The sequence below is a fragment of the Hoplias malabaricus genome, chromosome 2, assembly GCF_029633855.1.
Source record: "Hoplias malabaricus isolate fHopMal1 chromosome 2, fHopMal1.hap1, whole genome shotgun sequence".
Lineage (NCBI taxonomy): Eukaryota > Metazoa > Chordata > Actinopteri > Characiformes > Erythrinidae > Hoplias > Hoplias malabaricus.
The window spans coordinates 57,437,565-57,457,981 of NC_089801.1; the positions used below are offsets into that span (position 1 = coordinate 57,437,565).

Sequence of the window (20,417 nt, forward strand, 5' to 3'; positions counted from 1 at the left end):
TCTTCTTACCTTCCTCTGGTCCTGTTTCCTTAATGTAAACAGGGACCAGAAAAACTTAGTCTTAGTTCCATACAAACTTTTATACCAGACTGTTCCACTGCAGATAGCCACACTGGACCTCCACAGCACTTACGGTCTGCTCTGTGATCTCAAAAAGACCACAATATAAGACCACATCAGTATAAAGAAGGGGGAGAGGCGTGTGTTCAGTAGAGCTAGTGTTACATCAAGTCACACACAGAACCAGCTGCAAGCAACAGACTCTACACATTTCTTAAAGAATCAAGAAAAAAAAAATTGCATGTTAACAGTAAAAAACTGTTATGGACACTAGAATGAAAGGACAATTTCAGGAAGTGGTGGGGACACGTCCCCAGTACATATGCCCAAGATCAGAGACACTTCATGCTGTTAACACAGGACAGGATATGCAATAGCTGGCACTCAGACCAGTGTGGACAGGGGTTAATGTAAATATACCACAACTCAGTAATAGCTTCCTTAATCAGATAAGTTGGTAAAAGAATTTATAGCTCCCTGAGGAACAGGAAACCATACATTAGGCACTTCCTCTACTTCAGCAGCACAGAGTTTAACATAAGGGCCTTTGGCCTGAAAACTGAACCCAGGAGAATACCATGAGTTTTTACCAAGATAATACCAACTGCTAATACTGCACTATCAGCTCAACACGCTTGGAGGAGAACACTAACCTCTGTTCATCAGCTCAACACGCTCGAAGGAGAATACTAACTTCTGTTCATCAACTCAACATGCTCAGAGGAGAACACTAACCTCTGTTCATCAACTCAACACGATCAAAGAACATTAACCTCTGTTCATCAGACTGAATATGCTCCCAGGAGAACACTAACCTCTGTTCATCAGACTGAATATGCTCCCAGGAGAACACTAACCTCTGTTCATCAGACTGAATATGCTCCCAGGAGAACACTAACCTCTGTTCATCAGACTGAATATGCTCCCAGGAGAACACTAACCTCTGTTCATCAGACTGAATATGCTCCCAGGAGAACACTAACCTCTGTTCATCAGACTCAACACACTGAGAGGAGAGCACTAACCTCTGTTCATCAGCTCAACACACTCAGAGGAGAGCACTAACCTCTGTTCATCAGCTCAACATGCTCAGAGGAGAACACTAACCTCTGTTCATCAGACTCAACACGCTCTGAAGAGAACACTAACCTCTGTTCATCAGACTCAACACGCTCGGAGGAGGACACTAATATTAAGGTGTAAGGAGGTCTTACCATGTTCTCGATGCAGAGCTGGAAAGCTGTGATCTGACGAATGATTTCGTTATCTCTCTTCACCTCGTTCACACACTGCGCTAGATCCTACACACACACACACACACACACACACACACACACACACACACACACACAAATGGACATCCATTAAAACAGTAATTAATTAGCTCCACTGACCACAGAGCAGCACTTTGTAGTGGGGGTCCTGAGCATAAAGGTAAAAACTCACCCTCATGGCATCCAGTGCAGTGCGCAGGTTCTCTTTGTCCGTGGGGTCAACAGTGTGTTTCACCAGCTCCTGACAAAGCACAGCACACAGGCATACATTCAGACGTGTAGACACTGGAACATTGCTGTGAGGGTCTGATGGTATTCACCATGGAGAACACAGCTCTATTGTTCCATGCCTCTTTAGCCCCTCTATGTATTCACAGTAGATTAACCATAATGTCTGGAAATGTTTGGACATGTAGCGTGTGTGTGTGTGTGTGTGTGTGTGTGTGTTACCTGGAGCAATAAATGGTACTTTAAGACCCTCTGCATGGGCACCATCAGCAGGTCTCTAAGAGAAAAGCGTCCACTGTTGGCTCTCATAGAGCACTCCTGTGGACAGGCAACATTCATTAGTAGACACACTCAACACAACTATGTCTGTGTGTGTGTGTGTGTGTGTGTGTGTGTGTGTGTGTGTGGGTGTGTGAGTGTGTATGTGTGTGTGTGTGTATGAGAGAGAGAGAGAGAGAGAGAGAGAGAGAGAGAGAGAGAGAGAGAGACCTCTAGTTTCATCCGGACATCCTCTCTGGAGCTGGCGATCTTGTCCAGGTGTTTGGTGGCGGACTCCACCTGGCTGCAGTAGCGTCCATACAGCAGTAACCTGGAATCACCCGCGGTCAGACAGATGTTTAAGTGAGTTACTGAACACAACAACAACAGCTGTGAGGGAGACTCAGGTGAGCAACATTCGGAGACCCCTTCCCACGCCAAGTACACTCTCAATAACCATTGTTACTAAGCAGAAATGTCTTAGTGGAGGGATATATAGATACACACAGTTAGTCAGCTTATTTATTAACACTTTAAATAACTGTGGGTGGAGCTAAGAGTCCTGCAATTATAACACATTTACCTTACAAACAGGAGCAACCTCACTTTAAACAATCAGACTGTGGGTGGAGCTAAGAGTCCTCCAATTATAATACATTTACATTACAAACAGGAGCAACCTCACTTTAAACAATCAGACTGTGGGCGGAGCTAAGAGTCCTCCAATTATAATAGATTTACAGCACAAACCGGGAGCAACATCACTATAAACAATCAGACTGTGGTCAGAGCTAAGAGTCCTCCAATTATAATAGATTTACATCACAAACAGGGGCAACCTCACTATAAACAATCAGACTGTGGGCGGAGCTAAGAATCCTCCAATTATAATAGATTTACATCACAAACAGGAGCAACCTCACTATAAACAATCACACTGTGAGCGAAGCTAAGAGTCCTGCAATTATAAAAGATTTACATCACAAATAGGGGCAACCTCACTATAAACAATCAGACTGTGGTTGGAGCTAAGAGTCCTCCAATTATAATAGATTTACATCACAAACAGGAGCAACCTCACTTTAAACAATCAGACTGTGGGCAGAGCTAAGAGTCCTGCAATTATAATACTTTTATATCACAAACAGGAGCAACCTCACTTTAAACAATCAGACTGTGGGCGGAGCTAAGAGTCCTCCAATTATAAAAGATATACCTCACAAAAAGGGGCAACCTCATTATAAATAATCAGACTGTGGTCGGAGCTAAGAGTCCTCCAATTATAATAGATTTACATCACAAACAGGAGCAACCTCACTATAAACAATCAAACTCTGGGCGGAGCTAAGAGTCCTCCAATTATAATACATTTACATGACAAACAGGAGCAACCTCACTATAAACAATCAGACTGTGGTCGAAGCTAAGAGTCCTCCAATTATAATAGATTTACATGACAAACAGGAGCAACCTCACTATAAACAATCAGACTGTGGGTGGAGCTAAGAATCCTCCAATTATAATAGATTTACATCACAAACAGGAGCAACCTCACTATAAACAATCACACTGTGAGCGAAGCTAAGAGTCCTGCAATTATAAAAGATTTACATCACAAACAGGAGCAACCTCACTATAAATAATCAGACTGTGGTCGGAGCTAAGAGTCCTCCAATTATAATACATTTACATCACAAACAGGAGCAATCTCACTATAAACAATCAGACTGTGGGTGGAGCTAAGTGTCCTCCAATTATAATAGATTTACATCACAAACAGGAGCAACCTCACTATAAACAATAAGACTGTAGGCGGAGCTAAGAGTCCACCAATTATAATAGATTTACATCACAAACAGGAGCAACCTCACAGTACTCAGATTCAGGAAAAACTGATTGATTTGATCGATTCAATGATTGACTGGATGGTTGATAGATCGACTCAGGGCTGTGATTGATTGGTTGGATGTTGAATTGATTGGTTGGTTGATGGACTGACTTCTGTGACTGATTGGATGAATGATTAATTGATACAGTGCTGTGATTTATTAAATGGTTATTTGATTGACTGACTCACTGAGGTGACTGACTGATAGATAACTTGATTGATTTACTCACTGAAGTGATTGATTTGTTGGTTGGTTGGTTGATTGATTTATTGATACACACACTGAGGATATTGATTGGGTGACTGATTGATTGATTGACGTTTGATTGATTAAATGGTGACCGGTGTTACTACTTCGGTTATCAGTACTCCAGCAGTGAAATGAAAATGGGTGAAAGCTGGTCTCACTTCTCCTTGTAGTCAATGAAGATCTGGTGGAGGTTTTCTGCTCCGTACGAACAGATAGAGCTCTGCACCTCCTTCAGCAAAGAACGGTGAGTCCCCACTAACTCCTGAATACAAGAGACATGATTCAGTACTCAGCAAACACATGAAATACACCAAGAATATAAACACACACACACAGCAACAAAGGGCTGAAATGGGGAAGTGCAAAAAAGATAAGGAGGTGAATGGATGGATTTATGGATGAAGTGTGTGCTGAATGAATGAATGAATGATAATTTATCAAGGAGATGAGTGGACAGTGAGTGGTGACTAAATGAAGGATGAAACAAATGAATGGATGATGTACTCTATGTTTAAGGAGATGAATGAAGATTTAAATCCTGTGTTAATGTGAGGAATGTCACCTCTATGTTAATGAAGATGTTCTCAATGTCAGGAGCTTTCAAAAAAGCTTGTAATGGCTTCATAAAGTGCTGAAACACAACAAACAAAACAGTTTACAGAGTATACAGTGTCTTTCTGTAATATTCTCTGCATTCCAGAGTCTTTTTGTAATATTATCTGTGTTCCAGAGACTTTCTGTAATATTATCTGTGCTCCAGAGTCTCTCTGTAACATTCTCTGAGCTTCAGAGTCTTCTTTCACACTCTCAGAGATGTGTGATGTGTAAAGTTTGTACCTGCAGTATGGACTCCAGTGTTTGTGTGTATTTCTCCTCAGTTTGATGAATCTCCTGCAGACAGCAGCTCCTCTTGTCCACTTCTACTTTATGCTGCAAAGAATACAGCAGAGTAATAACTAGAGGGTGAAAGTTCAAAAACGTTTTTGTGAATTTGACTTGTCCCTTATTGCTAGCATCATTGCCACATTAGCTTATATGCTGCTTAATAGCTATGACTTTAAATTTATAGAAGAATCTATCCAATATCCACATTAAAAATCCATCTTAAGTAAGTGACCTCTTCACTCTAATGGTCACATTAAAAAGAAATACCACTTTAAAAAGCCTGCTGTTATATTTTGCAGGGCATCTTAAAAGAAATCCACATAAACATTCATTTTATTTAGGCTTATTTATTTAGGAAAGTAACTGACTATGCCAAATAAATAGACACCTTAAAAAACCCTACCACCTTTGTTCAATAAACTGCTGCTAGAATTTTACATTCCACCTTAAGAATCCAGCCACATTTATCTGGGGTTTCCTTAAGTCAGTGGGTTATGCTGTTATTCCTATTCATTAGGCTCTTCGTGTATGAGTCGGTGTGTATTGTCTATGAGTGTCTGTGTGAGAGTGGCAGTTAAATGTCAATGTTCTGGAAAATTCTGCTCTAGATGATTCTGTCCTGTTTGAACGAACATTGTAAGAAAATGGTATACCACATTGTACATGAAAGAACCCTTTTCCTATCGATTTGGTGCAAGAAATCTGCAGATTGAGCAATAATTGTTTGTGTTATGGCAGGGTAAACACACACAAAAATTTGAAAAGGTGTGCTTTATTCCCACCTTTAAAAAAATTCCACCTTGTCCCTCACACCCCCCCCCAATCTCACTCTCTCCCCCTCCCCCTCCCTCTCTCTATCACACACACACGCACGCACACAGCTGAAGGACTGGCAGATATTCACAATTCAATGAATTCCTACGGGGGTACACCCTCCAAACAAATGTTTATAGGTCAAAAATTTTCAAACACACCATAGTGACAAGGACACACTGCTCGATGTTGCAGCTCGATGTTGCAGTTTAAGCAATAATTGATTGTGTCATGACGAGTTAATCACAGAACAAGTTTTTGAAACTCTGTGCACTGAGCTGCTCTGAAAATACATTGAATTCTATGGGAGCTGAAACCCTCCCTAGTGCCAAACAAAAATTCATAACTCAAAAAACGTATTTTCAAAGGATGTTTCACAGGTGCACAGATTCACAGGTGCTAGAAAGGGAAAATTTCTCTATCATTTAAAATTTCTCTAGGTGAAAGTATACGGAAGTTATGGGGAAATGCTTGGCTAAAAAGTGAATAAAGGCTTTCCGGGCAGATGAGCTAGAGTGCGATGACATCAAGCACTCTAGCCATCGCCCATTCAAGTGAATGGAGGGATATTGAAGGACAGATAAAATGGGATAGATGAGTGCGAGAGGTCTGAAATTCGACGTGATGGGTCTCGGTGTGCCTGGGTCTGACCATCTCAAATCTTGTGGCCGGAGCTTCAAAATTGACTGAGTTAGAGCAGGATGGAATTTTGGCCAATGCATTCCTATGGGAAAAATTTGGGAAGCTCGTATTCCAGAATCCGTAAGTCGGATCGCTCCAAAAAGCACAAGCAACCTGAGTTGGCATAAGATCTATGATCCTATGATGAAGTTTTGTGGCTGTAGCATGAAAACCGTAGGAAGAGCAGAGTTGACAAAATTGTGGAGAGAATAATAATAAGATCACGAAGAACAGAATTTTGCCAATTATTTAATAACGAATAATTTCATCATTAATATGATAATAAATACTGAACATTTTTAAATAAAAATATGAAAACTGTCTCTCACTGTTTCTGGCGGCTCCTCCGTCCTCATCAGATCTTCATAAATATCATCTCCTTCATTCTCCTCATCCTCCACACAGTCGTACAAATCATCATCCTCATCCACAGTGTCACTGAGAGAGAGAGAGAGAGAGAGAGAGAGAGAGAGAGAGAGATGGAGAGGAAGAGAGAGAGAGAGAGAGAGAGAGAGAGAGAGAGAGAGAGACAGGGAGGGAGGGAGGGAGGGAGAGAGAGAGAGAGAGAGAGAGAGAGAGAGAGGGAGGGAGGGAGAGAGCAAAGTGCATTTTTTGATGCAGAACACCACACTGATTTGGCTTGTAAATTTGTCAGTCATTCATTCACACTCTCACTCACTCATATAATTATACACTCCCACTAACACACACACACACATACTCACTCGATCTGGTCCGAAAGGCCGTTGTAGATATCGTCATCTCCAACACATGCTGTGTCAGGAAATGGTCTGCGCAAAAAATCAAAGGGTTAACCTGTATATATATGTGTGTGTGTGTGTGTGTGTGTGTGTGTGTGTGTGTGTGTGTGTGTGTGTGTGTATTGTCCTCACCTGAATCCTCTCTGGACTGATATTTGTGTTTGTGAGAGGATGGACAGAGTGTCGAGAACCTGCAGCAGAGGGAGTGAGACATGAGGAAGGAGTTGGGTGTCAGCTTTTAGTTTCAATTAGTTTTAGTTATCACTGACCTGATAAAACCCTTTATAACACACGAATAAACACTGAATAACAAAGATACTAACAAAAGGTGATTACTGTTGTAATCAAAAGGTTTTATTTTTTTATTTTGAGTAGAAGGTTTTGGACAGTAACTGGTAATAACATACTTAATACTGTAATTATCGGGTAATAACATTATAATTAGAAGTAATTGGTGTTTTATTTCTGATCCTTGAACTGTGAGTTAAAAAAAATTGTAATACTCTGTTATAACATTGTAATTAAGAGGTGTTTTATTGGTGATTTATCAGGTGCGAGGTGTTGTACATGTTCTCAGACCTTGCCGAAGTCTCGTACGTCGAAGAGATCAAAGGCTTCGAAAAGTTCACTTTTCTTTATTCCGAATTTCTCGTGACAGGAGCTGAGAAAGGTCCTGATGTTCTTCAGACACAGGAACTGGGCACAAAGCACAACCCAATCAGATAAAGTCTCTGAAGAGTCTGAAGTGGAGGGTGAAGTTAAGGTTGAAGTGAAGGTTGAAGTGAGAGGTGAAGTAGGGTATTTTCAGAACAGGTTTAGTGCAGGACCTCAGACACATCCAGACCACTAGGGGTCAGTGTTACTGCTGAGTGATGAAATGGTAGTGAAGGAGACAGTGAAGTGGAGAGAGAGAGAGAGAGAGAGAGAGAGAGAGAGAGAGAGAAAGAGAAAGAGAGAGAGACAGAGAGAGAGAGAGAGAGAGAAAGAGAGAGAGAGAGAGAGACAGAGAAAGACAAAGAAAGACAGAGAGATAGAGAGAGAGACATAGAAAGAGAGAGACAGAGACAGAAAGAAACACAGAGAGCAAGAAATAGAGAGAGAGAGAGAGAGAGAGAGAGAGAGAGAGAGAGAGAGAGAGAGAGAGAGAGGGGACTTGTTCTTCCTGTGTATGAGCGAGAGAGGAAGTTGATTTGAGAAAGGGGAAGTGTAGAGAGACGCTGTGGTGAATGAGTGTGAGATGCTGCACTATAATAATACACACACACACACACACACACATACACAACCCACTTACACACAAACACACACACAGCACACTTACACACAAACACACACAACCCACTTACACACAAAAAAACACACAGCACACTTACACACAAACACAACACACTTACATACACACACAACACACACACAAACACAACACACTAACATACACACACAGCACACTTACACACAAACACAACACACTTACATACACACACAACACACTTACACACAAACAAAACACACTAATATACACACACAGCACACTTACACACAAACACACACACAACCCACTTACACACAAAAACACACACAGCACACTTACACACAAACAAAACACACTAACATACACACACAGCACACTTACACACAAACACACACACAACCCACTTACACACAAAAACACACACAGCACACTTACACACAAACACAACACACTTACACACAAACACACACAACACACTTACACAAACACACACACACACACATACACTCACACAACACAATTACGCACAAAAACATACACACAACACGTTTACATACACAAACACACACACACACACATCTACTCACACACACACAACACAACACAACACACTTACGCACAAACACACACAGCACATTTACATCTTACATACACACACAAACACAACACACTTACACACAAACACACACACAACACACTTACATACACACATTTCTAAACACTGCAGTTTAAGGAAATGAATTTTAATCTATTTCTGTCAATATGAATTGAAAAGAAAGTGGGTGAGAGTTTCTCTCTCTCTCTCTCTCACACACACACACACACACACACACACACAAGTAAGTGTAGGGAAACCCTCTAGTTTCTCTGAAACCGTGGAAACTCCATATAAGAAGAAGTGGCCTGAACTGAACAGACCAGGTGGTAGCATTATTAGTTATAATGCTCTTTATTGTTATCATTGATATGATAATTATTATTATTGTTATTATTATTGTTGTTGTTGTTAATGCAGGATTAATCTCTGTTTTGTTTCAGCTATGTGTTAGTTTTCCTGTCCTATGTAAACTCCCTTGGTCTCAGTTGGCCACGCCCCTGTGATCTGGCCACACCCCTGTGAGCTGTTTGTAGTCATGTGACCCAGCTCACAGGTTATCTCTGTAGAAACCTGTCCTGTGTCTCTAGTATTGGATGTTCATTGTTGCTTGTTCTAGTCCGTGTTACTCTTGTTTCTGGTTCCTTTTTCTTTCTTATTATTATTTATCTTATAATCAATTAATAATATTAAACCATGTGTGTTCCCACCTCAGCACTGGCTTCCGCCTTTGTTTTTAACAACAACCACAACAACAATAATAAAAATACTGTTGCTGTTGTTATTATTATAATTATTATTAAATCAAGAACAAAACAATGACAACCACCATTAATCCATTCATTCATTCACTCATTGTCTGTAACCCTTATCCAGATCAGGGCAGTGGTGGGTCCAGAGCCTACCCAGAATCACTGGGCGCAAGGCGAGAATACACCCTGGGGGGGGGGACCAGTCTTTCACAGGGTAACACACACACACACACACACACACACACACACACACACACACATTCACTCACACAGTCACATCTACGGACACTTTTGAGTCTCCAATCCACCTACCAACGTGTGTTTTTGGAGCGTGGGAGGAAACCAGAGCACCTGGAGGAAACCCATGCAGACACAGGGAGAAGACACCACACTCTCCACAGACAGTCACCCGGAGCGGGACTCAAACCCACAACCTCCAGGACCCTGGAGCTGTGTGACATCCTACTGCATCACTGTCCTGCCCTGACAACCACCGAGTCAACAATACTAAATACTACTATTACTATTATTTTTATTATTAATATTATTATTATTAGTAGTAGTATTATTCCTTTTCCAATGTCTGATGCCACAAAGCCACTGTAGCTAAAAACACTTGGAGGAGAATACTAACAGTGTTCTATAATGTCACCCACTGAATGATGAGGGAGAGGGAGGGCCACCCTCTACAACCCAGAGAGTGCGAGGCCTAGTCATCCTTCTACTGCAACTGCAGTCTCCATTAGGGTCAGTATATAAGCTCGATGCACTTGGAGGGGAACACTAACACTGCCCAGTTCTAGTTTATCAGCGAACAGACGCCTGCAGTGTGCCGTCCTCCCCTCACAGAGAGAGAGAGAGGCGGGGGGTTTACATGGGGCTGGGGCATCACCAGGGACTGAACCCTTGATGAAAGGAGCAGTGACCACACAATAGCCCTGTATCTGCTCTCTGATTGGCTGTTTGGAGACATGGGTATCTGCGTGTTGCTGATGTAAGAGTTGAGGAATTAAAGGGTTAACGTCCTTCAGCTTGAGCAACCAATCACACGTGAAATGAACCAACTGAGGAAAACTGTGTCTTTCTCAACAAGCACACGAAAAACAACACACACACAGACACACACACACACACACACACACACACAAACACACACACACACAGTGACACTCCACAGGGTTTCCCAGCCTTTCACACACACACACACACACACAAACAGTCACACTCCACAGTGATTCCCAGCCTTTCACACACACTCTCTCTCTCTCTCTCTCTCTCTCTCTCTCAAACACTCACCCACTGTCTACCACTTACTACCACAGTGCAGACACCTGATGTCCACAGCTGCTGTATATGTGATGAAACGTTAGTAGACACTAATTAATCAGGAGTGAGTTCCTGATTAGTAACAGCCTCTACTCTCCTGAGAACACTTTACACACTGCAAACTGGGTAATGAGGGTAAAGACTTACAGGGTCAGAGTATCTTCAAACTTTGGGACAAGCTGAGAAGCCCCTTCCTAAAGGGGGCAGTGTGACCTCAGTGGGATTCACTTCTGATCCAGTTCATTAGAAAATGAATCAGAGGATGCTGACATCACACATTGCAACACAGACCACAGAGTCATATTCCAGTATGACTCAATTTGATTCACACCGGAAACGATTCAGACTGATACGTAATTTAAAATGACCCAAACCTAACCCTAACCCCTAAAACCTACTCCAAAATATAACCCCTAATCCTAAACCCTAAAACTTAACCCTAAAAATGAATGCTAATCCTAAACCCTAAAACTTAACCCTAAACACTAATCCTAATCCTAAACCCTAAAACTTAACCCTAAACACTAATCCTAAACCCTAAAACTTAACCCTAAACACTAATCCTAATCCTAAACCCTAAAACTTAACCCTAAAAATAAATGCTAATCCTAAACCCTAAAATTTAACCCTAAACACTAATCCTAATCCTAAACCCTAAAACTTAACCCTAAACACTAATCCTAATCCTAAACCCAAAAACTTAACCCTAAAAATGAATCCTAATCCTAAACCCTAAAACTTAACCCTAAACACTAATCCTAATCCTAAACCCTAAAACTTAACCCTAAAAATGAATGCTAATCCTAAACCCTAAAACTTAACCCTAAACACTAATCCTAATCCTAAACCCTAAAACTTAACCCTAAACACTAATCCTAATCCTAAGCCCTAAAACTTAACCCTAAAAATTAATCCTAATCCTAAACCCTAAAGACTAATCCTAATCCTAAACCCTAAAACTTAACCCTAAAAATGAATGCTAATCCTAAACCCTAAAATTTAACCCTAAACACTAATCCTAAACCCTAAAACTTAACCCTAAACACTAATCATAATCCTAAACCCTAAAACTTAACCCTAAACACTAATCCTAATCCTAAACCCTAAAACTTAACTCTAAACACTAATTCTAAAACTAAACCCTAAACCCCATTGGTTCCCATGCTTTTACATATGTCAGGACCACACACACACACACACACACACACACACACACACACACTCTGTCTTGTACCTGGGACATCTGGGGTCGTAGGTTGATCTCCCTCAGGTTGACGGAGTGGGGGAGTAGGTTATTCAGCAGGTGACATAACAACACACCATCCCTCAGAGCCTGAGCCAAATCACACACCTACACACATACACACACACACACACATGGGAGAAATATATATACATGAGTCACATATCATTCAGGCACGGTGGCGCAGCAGGTAGTGTCGCAGTCACACAGCTCCAGGGGCCTGGAGGTTGTGGGTTCGATTCCCGCTCCAGGTGACTGTCTGTGAGGAATTGGTGTGTTGTCCGCGTGGGTTTCCTCCAGGTGCTCCGGTTTCCTCCCACAGTCCAAAAACACACATTGCAGGTGGATTGGCGACTCGAAAGTGTCCGTAGGTGTGAATGTGTGTGTGTCTGTGTTGCCCTGTGAAGAACTGGCGTCCCCTCCAGGGTGTATTCCCACCTTGCGCCCAATGATTCCAGGTAGGCTCTGGACCCCCTGTGACCCAACAATTGGATAAGCGCTTACAGATAATGGATGGATGGACATATCATTCACTGTTTTTATGTTTCCGTGTCTTTGTCCATCAATGAGTGTCTCCCTGAACACTCAGTAGTTTGAGTATCTGGGCCCTGATTGAACTTGCTGCTAGGTAACAGCTTTCTTCACACTCAAGCTGATCTTTACTAACTTCCTATTCCAGCAGATAGATGTAGAAAATGGACACATTATTAAGTCCAGTGAGATGTCATTTAATCCACAGTCTGTTGGTCGGTCTGGTCAGAGTCTGAATCTGTCTTTCATCCTGTGTAAGTCCTAATTTATAGCCAATTATAATCACCAATTCTACCATAAGTAAATCTCTCCCAACCTTGCACAGTGCCCCCAGACTCAGGAGAATCTACCAAAAGCGGTCAGAGCAGCTCCAGAGCTCAGGTTTTGTTGAATGTTCCCAGTGTGTAGTAGTCAGTACCAACACAAACTGCTCCAGTGGAGGACAACCAGGGCCAGCCCAATTTATACTTCTGCTTCGAACCGTAAGCTATGCATCAACGTGAACCCTATGCTGTACCCTGTGCTACAGATAAAAGCTGAGAAGCTAGAGTCTGTTCAGAATGCAGTAAGAGCTGGGGAGTGTGAACATACTAGAAGGAAGAGAGAGACATAGCGAGAGAGAGAGAGAGAGAGAGAGAGAGAGAGAGAGAGGGAGAGAGTGACAGTAGAGAAGAGAGAGACAGTAGAGATAGAGAGAGGTGGCGGAGAGAGAAACGAAAAAAAAGATTCCTAACATTGTTTAATGGGACACATAAAGGCAAAATCAGAGGTTTACGAAACAAAACAAGACAAGACAAAATAAACCAGGACTCCTAAGGGCGCCAGGAACATGTCACTGTCCACAACTCGCCCTTCCTGGGCTCACATTTGGCTGGTACTGTCCACCACACACTGGGAGTAGCCCATGAGACCTAACTTTTAGAGACTGACAAAACAATCTCTCTAGCTTCTACTTTCTGCACTGCTCTGTGGGATCGGGTCAGTAGACTCAGACAATGGGCATGTCTCACATTCCTGCTTTTGCAGAGTGTTTAGGATCATTGTCTTGCTGAAATATTCCTTCCCATATGAAATGTTTTAAAGGTATACAATTTACACAATTTGCAACAAAACTGTGCCCTTGCATTTACCCCTCACATTGCAGTGAGGCAATTTCTGCCCTCAAGGGCAGTTGGGGGTTAAATGCCTTGCTCAAGGGCACTTCAGCTGTGCATGTTGAGAGAGGAGACAGCATTGTTCCTGTTATGCTTTAACACAATGAATTGTACAGCTTAGTATTGGGCATGATACAGCAGGAACTGCAGTGTCACTGAGGTTGCACAGTTTACAGATCTGTAAATATAACATAGTTCATTGGTTCATTGTACTTTATCTTCGGCTATTCCTGCTCTGTGTTTAGTTCCTTCACGATTTTTTGTGGCTGTGTGCTATTGTATATTAACTTCTCTCTCCAGTTATGGTCACGGTTATGTAACAGAAACATTAGAAAATTAGTCTGTGTTGTTGCATGTTTTAAATGTCTGTTACGTATTGAAAATGCTTGTATTTTACTAACTGGATGGTATTAATGTACTTCATTACAGATGCCAAGCATACTGACCCCAGTATGTGCACCGTTTCTTCATTTTTTAAAATTATTCTGTTTGTTTACTGTCTACCTTTGGCTTCTAGAATAAACTACAATTTAAAAAGAGACTCAAACCTCTGGATCGCTGCACTTTTTCACTGTTTCTGACAGAAGATTCAAGCCAAAGTGTGAACACCAGTCTCATAAGACAAAATCTTTAACAATGTCAAAGTGAAAGCAGCAGGAATCAGCCAAACCATTCCGGGAACAGTGCACACTCATTTGTGAACCTTTGTTTAAAGCAAAGTTTTATTAAAAGTTAACTTCTAACTAAGTGAGAAATGAATCTTAAAATCAATACTGGTTCCTAAAAAGTTATTTCAGAGCCGCCTGGTTCTACTTGATGAAAACCATTTGATGTCAGAAAAATGAGGTTCTTTGTGGCATAGATTAACCACTTTTGGTTCCATAAAAAAACATTTTCACTAATTGAGTGATGAATTTTTAAACCTTTAAAGGTTCTCCACACTCACATATGTCTTAAACAAACACGGTTTTTTGTGGAACCACAAGTGGTTGTTCAAAGAACCCATTTGTCGAACATATAAATCTGAGAGTGGTGTCATTAAAGACTGATGAACTGAGAGTGACACCAGTGTCTTTTAATCCACAATGTGCTCAAAAATGATAATAGGATGTTATAGCTGTAATAAATCATGGTATTTTTATATTTGATACTTTAGTACTTTTGAAGGCAGATACTTTAATACTTTTACACAGAGTGAGGTACAAAAATAGGACGTCTACTCTTTCTGGAGTAATATTTTACCGTGAGTATCTCTAATTTATATCAAGTACATGGTTTGTGCACTTCGTCCACAACTAGTGATCACCAGCACAAGGCCGCCCTCTCCTCTCACTCTAACCATCTCCTCTGCAAGACTGCACTGTCACTGTGTATTCAGTACTTTTAGTTAGGGAACATATATGTATATTAACCATTTCATCTATAGAACTTTTAATTAAAATATACCGAAAGATTACAGATATCATCCTCTTTTTCTGGAGAAGAGAATGTAATTTTTGGGAACACAAGTGGACTTTAAAACCACGGCTGTACTTTTAAAAGGTTTATTTACACTGTTTGTACCTTTAGTAACAGTTATGTACCTGTACAGTGCTGTTCTTCTTTGACAGTGTAGGACTGAATGGACTGAACCACTTCACCCACCAAACCACTGCCGTTTCACCGTCAATTTTATTAGTGACCGGCACTTCCACAATCTCACTGCTGTCAAAGAGCTGCTTGGTCAGGAGCCCCCTTCGTCAGGAATCGACACTGTGAAGCTGCATTATATTTGGTATATTTGGTCATAGGATATGGGTGCCAAGCCTGACATGCACATTGGTAGATTGCAGCTTATAAGAGGTTTTCCTACATTAAATACAGTACTTTACAGCATTTATTGGTTATTTACAGCTTCCACTTCAACTATACTTAAAACACTAAACACTTGTGATCATTTTACACAGCTGATTTTAATGGAGCATCAAGAGAAAAACAGTGCTCCTGACCCCCTCATACCAAACAATGGAGATGGCGGGAGACCGATGCAACTCAGGATTCAACAGCAAGGATTTGCATGATTTTATTCTGAATTTAGAAATTTGTCTGCCACATTGAAATCCCTTTAAAAATCACCTGGTGTAAGACCAACATAAACATATTCTTTGAAAGTTTATTAGAACGTTTGAGTAACATTAGCCAAAGCTGGGTGACCAGTTCCTGATGATATGTGTTGTGTAAATCTAGAGGCAAATGTCCTTCGGTTTTGCAGCGGATTGCATAAATGGTCGCCTTTTGAGGATAGCCACTTTGACATTGAGTACTGGTAGTGTGCCTCTTCCGATATTTCCTGATGACCACAGCAGCCTTGTTTAGGCTAAGGCTTAACCAATGTTCATGTATCTTGGTGAGGTTTTATAGTCTGCTGCCTGAAGTTGTCAGGCAGGTCCTTGACTTGACGAGATCAGAACCCAAAAGGTGTCGACTGAGAAGTCTCTGATGCTAATATTTCATTGCCAACCTATGTAACATGCAGAATAGCGAACACCCAGTCAGCTGACCTGTCATCTGTCGGTCACCTGTCTGTCTAACCTCAGCATGATCTGTCTCTCCTTATTCTTATCATCACACACCTTGTCTCTCAAATCAACATGAATGGAGGGAGTTTTAAAAAAAATGGGGTTTGAATCAAATAATGTTTTAGTAATTTAATGCCATTAGCAAAGACAGACCTTGTTGAACACAGCAGATATTAAAGCACACTTACCTGAGCAGTCTCCCAGGTGACCCTGTGATTATCCGGGAGAACCCTGCACTGAATCAGCCACGAAGCACACTGCCTCCACAGCTCCATTACTACAGCCTCACTACGCCGTTATCTCAATCTGCTATTACATATACTCTAACACTACAAACCTCAGAGACTAGAACAACCCTTATTTCTCTAAAAGTCACTTCTTAACTTCCTAAATCCTTAAATCACGTCTAATCTGGTGTTACATACACCCTAAAAACATACACCCCACACTGCAGATCCTAAAATCACTTCTAAACCCAGTCATACATATCCAAGTCACCCTTCATTCACTAAAAGCACTTCTAAGCCTAGTCCAACAACCTGAATTCAATCCTAAAATAAGCATCTGTAAACTCATTAAAACACCCCATAAACCCACTTAAATAAGAGAATCAACTGTAAACCCACTTCTACAGCCTTCAGTCTCTGCTCCTTAGTACCTCCTCTGCCCAGTGCCTGATTTCCTAAAGTAACCTCAGACCACCTTCTGCTAACCTGTGGATAACCTCTGTCTAGACACCGAGACACACTCCGTCCAGTGACCTGAGATTGACCAGAGACCCCGGAGTCAGGGGGATGACCAAAGGGTCAAAAAATCACCACGAGAAGGTCAGGCACGACCCCAGAGACAGCAGCCATTCAGACTCACACACATGTAACATACACACAGCCTGTCACACAACCCCTACACTGATCTACACACAAATGGTAAACAAATCTAAACAAATTGTAAACATCTCTTAAACAACAAATCCAAATATACAAAATGTCCTGAGGCCTCCACTCTCTTTCTCTCTCTCTCTCCCTCTCTCTCTCTCTCTCTCTCTCTCTCACACACACAAACACACACACACACACACACACACAATATAGATGTCTCTCGCACTTTCTTGCTGTTATCTCCTTCTGTAAGGCTCACTGTCTTGCTCTCTCTCAGTCCGTATGATACTCTCCGTTTTTCCTGGCTGTCCGTCTTCTTGTCTTTGTCTGTTGCACCCTCACTTTTTCTTTATTTCTCCATTCTGTCCATGTATCTTTTGTCTCACTCTCAATCTTTTCTCTCTCTCTCTCTCTGTCTCTGTCTCTGTCTCTGTACTGTCACTCACCCTCTCCCCACCCCCCTCAATATCTCTCTCTCTTTCGCTCTGTCAAGCGCTGGTGGGTGTATTTTACTGCAAGGCTGCAGCAAAGAGGAAGCCTTTCAAATGCACACTTAACTTCCTTTTTCCTCACACACACACACACACACACACACACACACACACTCACACTCACACACACACACACACTGCATGTCTGTACTGCAACAGTGTGCAGATTATATTCAGTCATCAGGCCGTGATCCGGAGTCTGAACACTGTGGAGTTATGAGGAAAGATAATGATCCTCAACACAAGGGCAAGCGCACCACAGGAGAGACGGTGCCAAACTTCAGTGCTAGCCTTGCTCACATGGTGGGGGTCCTGTGGGAGGGTGGGTTTGGGACATTTGGGCAGCCACTATCCATTAGGGTTACACTACTTATTGCAGTGCATTGTGGGATTGCATCAGTGCAATGAAAATGGTCCACCATGTTTTTGGACACCACTACACAATGGTAGAACCCTGTATAGTGAGCAGGGCACGGTTTGGGACACAGCCCAGTTGTGGTGATGTGGAATGCGAAGTGTCTGGACACTGCTGTGTGGCGTTGTGTTAAAATGACCAACATCCAGCAAAGTATCATAGTTTCATAGTCATCATAGCATAGACAGTACACAAACGTCTTCATTACACATATCTCAGCTCATACTGTGATCCCAAGGGGGATTTCTAAACACACACATACACACACACACACAGAGTTTGAGAAAAAAAGTGTTTTCTTTTTTAACTAATTTTATTGACTTTGATTTCAACACAATTAACATTTTTGTTTGTGTGTGTGTGTGTGTGTGTGTGAGAGAGAGAGAGAGAGAGAGAGAGAGAGAGAGAGAGAGAGAGAGAGAGAGAGAGAGAGATTTTGTATGTGTGTATGAGGCATATTTGAGGCATGTTTGTGTGTGAGGTGTTTGTGTCTGTATGTGTTAGGTATATATATGTGTGTGTGTGTGAAAGAGAGAAAGAGACAGAGAGTTTTTGTATGTGAAGTTTTTTGTGTGAGGTGTGTGTGTGTGTATGCTACTAAATATATGTGTGTGAGAGAGAGTTTGTGTATGTGAAATGAGTTTTTTTTTGTGAGGTGTGTGTGTGTGTGTGTTTGTGATAGAGAGAGATGTGGACTGTAGGCTTCACTGAGGAGGAACAAACCAGCAGTGGACCATAACATTTCAGCTGTTCTCTCCCCTCTTTCTCTCTCTCTCTCTCTCTCTTTGTGAACATCTCTATGTTCTCTCTCTCACTCTGCATTTCTCTTTCACTTTCTATTTTTCCCCTCCCATTTTCTGTCTTTTGTCCTCTCTCTCTCTCTCTCTCTTTCTCTCTCCCACTTCCTCTCTCTCTCTCTTTCTCTCTCTCTTTCTTTATTTCTCTCTCTCTCAATCTATCTCTCATGATATATCAGTACAGCGAGGACAGTCAGGATTGACTGATACTATCGGACTAATAAGGTATCACTACAGCAGGACTGACAGATACTATTGGACTAATGAGGTATCACTACAGCGGGACTGACCGATACTATCAAACTAATGACGTATTGCTACAGTGGGGACTGACTGATACTATCGGACTAATGAGGTATCACTACAGCGGGACTGACCGATACTATCGGGTTAATGACGTATCGCTACAGTGGGGACTGACTGATACTATCTGACTAATGACGTATCGCTACAGTGGGGACTGACAGATTCTATCGGACTAATGAGGTATCACTACAGCGGGACTGACCGATACTATCGAACTAATGACGTATCGCTACAGTGGGGACTGACCGATACTATCTGACTAATGAGGTATCACTACAGCAGGACTGACCGATACTATCGGACTAATGATATATCGCTACAGTGGGGACTGACCGATACTATCTGACTAATGAGCTATCACTATAGCAGGGACTGGCCGATACTATCGGACTAATGACGTATCGCTACAGCGGGCACAGACTGAGTGTGTTACTGAGGAATTTAAATGTCAATTTAATATGGTTTACATATGTGTGTGTGTGTGTTAAAGTCAGTTCTTGAAATGAGGTTCATGTTTTCATGAGTTATGTCGTCCATTTCGTGGATGTGCCTTGTGCTCTAGAGTTTGGGGAAAGAAACAAAAATAAATAAACAACAAACAAAAAAGACGGAACCAGGCTGATCATTGAAATAATGTTAATAAATATACGTAAATAAATAGACATTTATAACCTACATCACAATTATTCACACACTCTCATACACACTCACACATACACACGCACAATCACACATACTCACATCAGTCCCCACTACATTGAGTCTCCAATCCACCCACCAACGCGTGTATTTGGCGCGTTGGAGGAAACCGGAGCACCCGGAGGAAACCCACGCGGACACGGGGAGAACACACCACACTCCTCACAGACGGTCACCCGGATCAGGACTTGAATCCACCACCCCCAGGTCCCTGGAGCTGTGCCAGAGTCACTACCTGCGACTTGTGTTTAATTTGTGGATTAACATTTACGCATTTGTCAAGTATTTTTAGACTAATCCCTCTCCAGAAATAAAGCCCCTG

General features: G+C 41.7%; 1 protein-coding gene across 2 annotated transcripts in view; it reads right to left on the minus strand.

Annotated features, from left to right (window-relative positions):
* LOC136686572 (proto-oncogene vav-like) overlaps window positions 1-17,830 on the minus strand; it is a 40,023-nt gene extending 22,193 nt beyond the window's left edge. The window contains exons 1-13 of one of the 2 annotated variants that reach the window (XM_066660446.1): window positions 16,698-17,830; window positions 12,258-12,374; window positions 7,678-7,794; window positions 7,231-7,289; window positions 7,063-7,128; window positions 6,667-6,775; window positions 4,796-4,888; window positions 4,521-4,589; window positions 4,117-4,220; window positions 2,052-2,151; window positions 1,785-1,880; window positions 1,507-1,575; window positions 1,275-1,361 (exon numbers count right to left, since the gene is read on the minus strand). In XM_066660446.1, the coding sequence (XP_066516543.1) occupies window positions 1,275-1,361; window positions 1,507-1,575; window positions 1,785-1,880; window positions 2,052-2,151; window positions 4,117-4,220; window positions 4,521-4,589; window positions 4,796-4,888; window positions 6,667-6,775; window positions 7,063-7,128; window positions 7,231-7,289; window positions 7,678-7,794; window positions 12,258-12,374; window positions 16,698-16,784 (1,173 nt within the window). In that variant the 5' untranslated portion in view covers window positions 16,785-17,830. The remainder of the gene's footprint in view (window positions 1-1,274; window positions 1,362-1,506; window positions 1,576-1,784; window positions 1,881-2,051; window positions 2,152-4,116; window positions 4,221-4,520; window positions 4,590-4,795; window positions 4,889-6,666; window positions 6,776-7,062; window positions 7,129-7,230; window positions 7,290-7,677; window positions 7,795-12,257; window positions 12,375-16,697) is intronic. The other variant, XM_066660445.1, reaches the window with a different exon arrangement.
* Between the last annotated feature and the right edge of the window lie 2,587 nt (window positions 17,831-20,417).